Genomic DNA, 8,083 nt, shown 5'->3' with positions numbered 1-8,083 from the left:
CTCTGTCCAGCAATATCAGTCTCAGGAAGAAAGGTTTTTAACGCTGCATTTCACACACACACACACACACACACACACACACACACACACACACACACACACACACACACACACACACACACACAGCACACTATATATATGTATGTGGAAATGCCCCACGTGCTGTAAACCTGCGGCAGCCTCAGAAGGACTTCTTGTCCTTGTATGACCTGTAGCCCCCCCCCCAATGTGCACATGTTTCCTGTTGAGTTTTAGGAATAGCTAGGCATCTGGAAAGTGATTCCATTTGACTTAGAAGAACGTTTCTTCTGTAAAGTATCCCAACAGAGGACTGAATAACTCTAAAGCAGCACAGAATACACACAGTGTGTTTTAGGGTCCATGGAGGTTAAATAACGTAACCTACGTAGCTGATTGGTTCCTCCTGGTCTCTGAAAGTGATTCATTTCTGCTCTATTCAGGCACACTCAAATATTCCTGTCCGGCTGTTTGGGAGGGGTCTTCACTACGGTGATCGTGGCTCCAGGAGAGAGGATCAAATGTTTACTGCAGGTAAATACTTAATTACGGATTAATCTGCTTATTAATTTCTCCTTTGATACATTTATTACTCATCGATTAGTTTGTAAAAAAGAATGAAAACAGTGAAAATGCTGTTATAATTAACCAGGGTACAAAGACAAACCTTGGCAATGAATATTATGTCCAACCCAAAAGTCATTATCTCAAAATAATTTACACTGAATACAATTTCTGATCATTTAAATCACCAAATGTTCACATGTGAGAATCTGGAAATTTGATAGGTTTAGCATTTTGAATGGAAAACAACTTAAAGGCTTATCAGAAAATGTAATATGTACTTATATTCTGTTACTTAGTTTGACTCATAACTACGTTTTATTAGCTCAATTAAGTCTGTGTATGCAAAATCTCTAAACTTTAGAGTTGTAAACCACCCTGTCAAATGAAAGCAAGTAAAGTACAAGTACCTCATTTGTAGTACAGTACTTAGTAAAATCACTTTCTAAAATACTAATAGAAGGCTTGCAAATGTTGCAGTCAGAAAGTCAAGTCATCGTTGACTCTCTAAACCCTTTTTTAAATAATGAAAGCATTAAATGTGTGTTGCAGGTGCAGGCCAGCGGGGGAAGCTCCAGGTACGCTGGTCCTGTGGACTGTGCGATCCGCCTCTATAAGACTCAGGGGATCCGCAGCGTGTACAAAGGGACGGTGCTAACTCTCATCAGAGGTAAACGTCACTGTGTATTCTTAACTTAACTAAAACTACTACAGTGTAAACATGTACGTGTCACAAGTCAGAGTCGCGCAATTACAATGTTACTTAAGACTCATCCCATCCGACCTTGGTCTGACCTCAGAGGTATCCTTGTTGTCATCTTTAAACATTCTAAGTATCAGTATTCTGTATCAACTCGTGCATTTCAAAATACCAAAGTATTGGGGTCAAAGGAATAGCCGGTGAAAAGCAAAACCAATTGCAAACTGTACACTTTTAATATATCAAATAGAATAGATGGACACAATGTTTGCCATGTGTCCTAATTTCTTTAGAATAAAATACTTTCACTCAATCAGTCATTTTGAAAAAGACAGAAAAATATGCAACAGATTTTCTTGTGTCTATCTTTGTTTTACACAATATTCAATTAAATGTAGAATTATAAAGTATATTTTATATTTTTATCAATATTAAAATGATTTATAAGAGTATTGAGTTAGATTCCACCGCTGGTATTTTTTATGATGGATATGATTTATTATATTGGTCCTATAGGGAAATTGCATCCGACACAAATGCTGCACATATCACATCACAGCTATATCTGCATAAAGCGCTATAAAGCACATCACAACCACGTATTACTCATATTACGGCCCGTCCACACAGCGGCATGCGTGGAAAGCTTCACCTTTCCCTTTGAATGGGGTGACGTCACTTTTTGCCGAACTGCATTGTGGGAAGCGACGCGGAGCTTTGCTGGCGTGGCTCGCTGCAAAAGTGAGGCAATGTTTTCATACTTTTGAAGCCTCGCAGAAGGCTTCGAGCCTTGGCAGTCTGAATCATATGCCAGTACAAGCTCTAGCCAATCAAACTGCTGCTTGTGTGTCAGGGGCGGGAGATTCATGTGATTGGTTGTTGGTCGAGTTTCAGACACGCCCGCCGGCAAGCTTCAATGCTTCAACGCTGTGTGGACGGGACGGGCCGTTACACAATCAGTAATAAGAGAAAGCAACATATGGCACATTCCCTCCGTATTTAATACATCTGTAAGGCATTGTTTTAGAGGACGATAACATTTCTTATCAGTGTGTTGATGAATCCAAAGGTCACATGTTCTCTGTCTCTCTCTCAGACGTGCCTTCAAACGGTCTGTACTTCCTGACTTATGAATTCCTCAAAAACTTCCTGACACCTGAGGGTCAAAGGTGAGTCGTGCAGAGCTTTTATAGATATGACTCCAGTAGGGCCTGTTGTTGATGAGTTTGTACAAGATCAATTCTGCAGCTCAATACCACAAAACCTAGACATGTTTATCGTCGAAAGTAGATCCACACATCCACCTCTCAGGCCTTTCCTTAAGGTCAGAGTGTAGAGAAAGTTGAGAGCTTGAAGCATCTGGAGAAAAAAAACGTCATGCACTTTGACTCTGCTAACACTTTATCTTATCAAACTTTTTAGAATACATACTTTGAATTGATTTCTGAATACGTTTTTATGCTTTGCTGCAGGTCAAATTCCCTCTTTGGGACAGAGACTATTCAAAGTCCTTGTAATCGTTCCTTAACGTGAATGTGTGTCTTTGTGTGTCAGTGTTTCTCAGCTCAGCACTCCAAAGATCCTCCTGGCTGGAGGCATCGCCGGGATTTTAAACTGGACGATCGCTCTCCCTCCAGATGTCCTCAAGTCCAACTTCCAGACAGGTGAGAGACGATGTGGAGCTCTACCCTCAGCTCTAAATACAACCCAGATGCACAGGGTATGAAAAGAGAGGGGCCTCTGAGTTCAAACCGCCTCTGCTTAAGTTCTGTACTCTAATTTGATTTTTGAATTTCACTTCAGAATTTCTACTCAACTACAGAGGCAACTTTGCTTTCTACTGAACTGCTTTTATGTGACAGCTGCAGGGAGTTCAAACCAACCTTTTATTTTTTAAAGGGGACCTATCATGCCAAATGCACCTTTGTACGTCTTTTATACATGAATATGTGTCCCCGGTGTGTCAGGGAACTCACCAAGTGTCAGAAAATACAACCCTCTCTCTTTTCCTCCATATCCAAATCTCCAATCAGGAGGAGACAGCCACGGACATTGCCGTTCGAAAGCGCTGGAGACGCTGTAGTACATATTTCAGGCCACCAGATGGTGCTGTTCTCACTGAATCCGAGCATGAAAGGCATTGTTAAATTGAGCGAAATGAGGAATGGATGAAATGCATGATCTGTTTGGTATTTTGAAAAATAAAACGTATAAATATACCTTATATAGGTATGGTCCTACACTATATTATTCAAATAAAGCATGAGAGGCCCACTTTAAATTAACAATGAGATTTTCAAATATGTTTAAGTTGAAGTCAGGGGATCCCAAACTCTCTGACTTTTGACTTTGTACCAAAAGTTGGTGTCTCTCGTCCCAATTATTTTTTTGTTTTTGATTGTTGTTGCGATACTTCACGTAAATGAGATACAATAAGTAAAAACGGTCAGAAGAATGTAAAAAGGATATGTGTATTGTTGTTTTCTTCTTCTCTCCTCGCCCATTAATCACCTCACGACCCAACAGATTGATTGATTTATGATCAATTTGCTAAATTCAATGGATATAAATAAAATTGTGTGTGTGTGTGTGTGTGTGTGTGTGTGTAGCTCCAGATGGGAAGTACAGAGGTGTGGTGGACGTCTTGAGAACGCTGCTCCGAGAGGAAGGACCTAAATCGCTCTACAAAGGATTCAATGCTGTCTTTCTACGAGCCTTTCCTGCCAACGCGGTAAACATTTATTCTTATTTGACTCTCATATATTTATTCCTATACCTTCTCATACATTTTCACCCTCTGTCTGAAACCAGAGCCCAGTCTGCTCTGATTGGTTAGCTGGACCGGCTCTGTTGTGATAGGTCAACCGTTTAGAGATGTCGCGCCCCTTAGCCTATCACGTACAATGTGCTGACCATAGAAGCACAAGTTTTACATAGTGATGTCACGATGTTCCTGAAGTAAACAAAGGAGTCCAGGCGTTTCAGGCCTCATAACATAATTATCTATATTTTAAGTTATTTTTGTCAGGGACCATCTCTACAGAAATACAATATTTTACAAAAAAGACGATGCTTTTCCCTGATTTAGCTACCAGCTGTTTTCGATTTGAAATCCTTTTTTCTAATTATTTGTATTTTTTTTTTTATACTTACTGACTTTCTTCATTCTCCCTCCTTCAGGCCTGTTTTCTGGGGTTCGAGATGGCGTTGAAGGGACTGAATGCATTCGCGCCGAGCTTGTGAAATAAGTCAGTGTGGACCAGTATTTTATGAAGCTGAATTTTCATCAGTTCTTTATTATTAAATGTAATTTAATTATACAATTAATTATCTTTGATATTCATTCTTTGTAATGAAGATTTGACACTCACTTTTTGTGAGTAATGATACAACATACGCACACTTAGGAATGTATGACAATATAAAAACGTAACTATAATATATATTTCTTTGACGGGAGGCTTTTCTCACTTTTTGAGATGATTTGTGATGTTTGTAAAATGTAATATATTTAATTTTATACCATTCAGTTCAGAATGGGTTTGAATGTGTTTAATCTACAAGCTCTGCCAAAAGTCAGATTTAATTGTATGCTGGGCGTTGAAGTTTGTTGGACCTGTGTTCAGGCCGCAGAGGGTTTCCTAAGCTTTGTGATTAAAGTGTTTGAATAAAGAGTTTTTGAAATTGCCATAATTCATTGTATAGCTTTTCTCTATGTTGCGCTCGTTTGCGCTGCGTCCAGTAATGGTTGTTAATGTTGGAGCTTTTATCCAATCATATTTAAGTCTGAATGTGTTGCTGGATCAAACAAATCTGCTCTGAGACCTTCAGATCATGGACGTATAAAAAGATTCTGGTAGATTAAAACAAATGGCAATGAAAGTGTTGCATTGACCAATCAAATTTGGAGTTGGCGACACCGGGGCCATCTAGCAGGCGTACGATGACGTGGACATTTGAACATCGACATTTGCACGCCCTTTGATTGGATTACCAATCTTTTATACATGACATGACAGTGTTTCAATAGCGTCTGAATTCAAAGGACCACGACCAACATTCAGTGCCGTTTTGTTTTTATTCTTCATGACAAAAGTGGTTCACAGGTCAAGGAAAGGAAATTGCATTCACATAAAAGGTAGAGGACTATGAAATGTGTTGTGGGGAGTGTGTGCATGTCGTCCCTTCAGAACAATTTACACAGAACGCAGACCACATAAATACACCTTAAAATATTATACAACAATGGTAATTAAATTATACACACAACTGCACAGAGTGAATTAAATAGATCAAGAAATCCATTTACAACCTTCGGAGCAACAGGACAAAATGTTAGAACGTTCCCACTTTTTAGCGACCTTTAATCTATAATGTTCTTCATACATTATGCTCTTGATTTTAATGCCATCACTAGTTAATACTAACAAGTTCATAGGAGGGCTAAAAAGGGGAAGTATTTCAACAAAATGAGATATCGCTGTGATTCAGTGCTAACACTGCTTTAAGAGTTTCCTCAAAAGTAAATAAAACAATCCTTCCAAAAAAATCACAACTACAGTGTTGAATAGTAACCTCTATTTAGAAAGTGACAAGATCAAAACCAAGGCACCAAGAAAAGAAAACAAATCAGCAGGATGTGGCCTCGTCTACTAAACCACAGGACAGTTGTGCTTTAAAAGAAAATGGGTGTCAACGTGTTTTCGCGTTCAGTTTTCCTTTTTTAAACATCTGTTTTCAAATGTGTTCTTTAGCATCATGATTAGTCTCAACTCGACTTCAACTGCACTCAATGAGCCAGATGTTGTGATCGTACCAGTGTTAACGTGCTGTCCTCAAATCACAGCTCAAATTAAACTACTCTATTCGCAACCCGTGATGGGGTGTCGTCAGAAACAAGCGCTTTAAATGTTTCGTGTCTTCTCTTTGCTCTTCAGACCCCTTGCTCGTGGAAAGCAAAGCAATGTACGGTTCTCTTTTTAGACATATTTTGGTTTGTATTTATTATTCTTTCTTTGAACTCATACGTTAAGGGATAGTATTAATATTTAGTTTTTCTACAAGCAGCAACTCTAACAGCAGCCTGCTAGCACTATGAGCTAACTGTAGCCACATGGGGAGAACTTTAGCTTTGTTGAGGGTGATGTTAGCTCATGACAACATGCTAACTTTGGTAGCAGACAAAGCATTAAATGATGGAATACAAACACATGAGTATTGTTGAAGGAGTGAGAAAATTGTAACTATGATTATGCAACCAAGAGAAATGTGCATGGCCCAACAAGCAGGAAGTCACAGCCGATGGGATGCCTGCACATGTGCCACTTCTTACGACCAGATGACTTCCAAAATGAGCTTATCGTCAGTGATGCTAACCGGTTGAACAGCAGTATACATGAGGCAGGATTTACACAGGCACTGTCCTCACTTGGTCTGCATAATGTGCAAAGTAAGACGTGCATTAGACGTCCCAAATCATGTAACTGATTACTCCATTTGACCTCAGAGAGGGATCTAATGGCTGTTATATTTCCATCAGTGAAAAAGCGTGTTTACTGACCTATAGTCAAAGGGTGTGGCTCATGGGCAAAAGGGGGATGTTACTTCACCACCAGTGCAAGGGAGCCACCTAAACATGATAGCAACTACTTATGGGAGAGCAAGTATTTTAGTAAGGCTGCATTGTTCTACACAAACAACTAGCTGGGACTTATCACAAGGATCTACTGGCTTACAGACACTAAGGGACGCACGGACGGACGGACGGACCTGGAGAGGACGCCAGACTAAAAGGCAAGAGTGTAAAGACGGCGGACAGCCTTAAACTGAATCAAGGGCTGCAGGACGACAGGGAGTACTGCACAGGAACAGTCTCTGGAATAAATACTGTCAATGGTTCTCCACGACACACAACAAGACCAGATGGGATCCGCTTGAGACAAGACACGGTCACAATGAGCATCGTTCTGCAGGCTGCATGCAGGTCCCTCCGCTCCGAGCAGAGGAGACCAAGAGAGCAGGATGAGAGATTTTATTTTGTAACTTAAATCCATGGGGAATGTTCTGGCATCGAATCTGGGATGGACAGGAGGAGGGAGCCGGGGGTCGACATGGTCCTTATGGAGAAGAGGGGGGTTGGAGTAATGGGAGGAGCGTCTCAGCGCTACAGAGACAGGGTGAGACAAGACAGAAAACATATTTAGTTCAAATAATAAAACGAATGAGATTAATGAGGGTGATTTAAAGAGGGTAAATGGATCAATGGAGGGCTGCACAATTCATTGAAAAACAATATTTGAATTGTTTTTCTTTTGTGTCATAATTAACTGGTTCGGTTAACTGAAGCGCGTTGCTCAGAATACAAAATAATAAAAAAAACTGATCAAAATATATGATTAAAAAAATATATATAAATAATTGAGGAGCAGAAAAAAAGTCCTGTCCAACAAACAGAAGTAAAAAATATGTTTTATCTGAACTTGGAGAAGATTAAATATCTCTTCAGAAAGGTTTGAATCTGTCTGGGGCTCTGTGCTAGCATACATAGCTGAACTTAAGTTAGGAAGAAAGAGGGATTATGAATGTATGTTTTTTTTGTTTTTTATATGCATGTATGTATGTATATGTGTATGTAACTGTGTGGGTATACATATGTGAGTATATGGGTACATGTATTGTTGTTATTATTCTTTATTTCCTTATCTATTGATTTTATTTTTGTTAAATATCTTTTACATTACTTTATTTTTACCTATATATGTATTTATACACTTTACTAGCTAGGACCGGGGGGGGGGGGGG

The 8,083-nt window shown here is 39.5% G+C and overlaps 2 protein-coding genes across 2 annotated transcripts in view; one reads left to right on the top strand and one right to left on the bottom strand.

Moving 5' to 3' along the window:
• Positions 1 to 4,965, top strand: part of LOC104951561 (mitochondrial carnitine/acylcarnitine carrier protein) — a 7,865-nt gene extending 2,900 nt beyond the window's left edge. Inside the window, exons 4-9 of the mRNA XM_010778242.1 lie at positions 462 to 552; positions 1,135 to 1,252; positions 2,379 to 2,451; positions 2,837 to 2,946; positions 3,892 to 4,013; positions 4,463 to 4,965. Coding sequence (XP_010776544.1) covers positions 462 to 552; positions 1,135 to 1,252; positions 2,379 to 2,451; positions 2,837 to 2,946; positions 3,892 to 4,013; positions 4,463 to 4,525 — 577 coding nt within the window. The 3' untranslated portion in view covers positions 4,526 to 4,965. The remainder of the gene's footprint in view (positions 1 to 461; positions 553 to 1,134; positions 1,253 to 2,378; positions 2,452 to 2,836; positions 2,947 to 3,891; positions 4,014 to 4,462) is intronic.
• A 376-nt stretch (positions 4,966 to 5,341) lies between these two features.
• The window catches only part of LOC104951630 (protein bicaudal D homolog 2-like), a 6,418-nt gene continuing 3,676 nt past the window's right edge, over positions 5,342 to 8,083 (bottom strand). Inside the window, exon 3 of the mRNA XM_010778339.1 lies at positions 5,342 to 7,445. Coding sequence (XP_010776641.1) covers positions 7,440 to 7,445 — 6 coding nt within the window. The 3' untranslated portion in view covers positions 5,342 to 7,439. The remainder of the gene's footprint in view (positions 7,446 to 8,083) is intronic.

The sequence above is a fragment of the Notothenia coriiceps genome, unplaced genomic scaffold (assembly GCF_000735185.1).
Source record: "Notothenia coriiceps isolate Sejong01 unplaced genomic scaffold, NC01 NC01_scaffold00019000, whole genome shotgun sequence".
Classification (NCBI taxonomy): Eukaryota; Metazoa; Chordata; class Actinopteri; order Perciformes; family Nototheniidae; genus Notothenia; species Notothenia coriiceps.
Note: the sequence above shows the minus strand (reverse complement) of the source record. Positions and strands in the feature narration are given on the sequence as shown.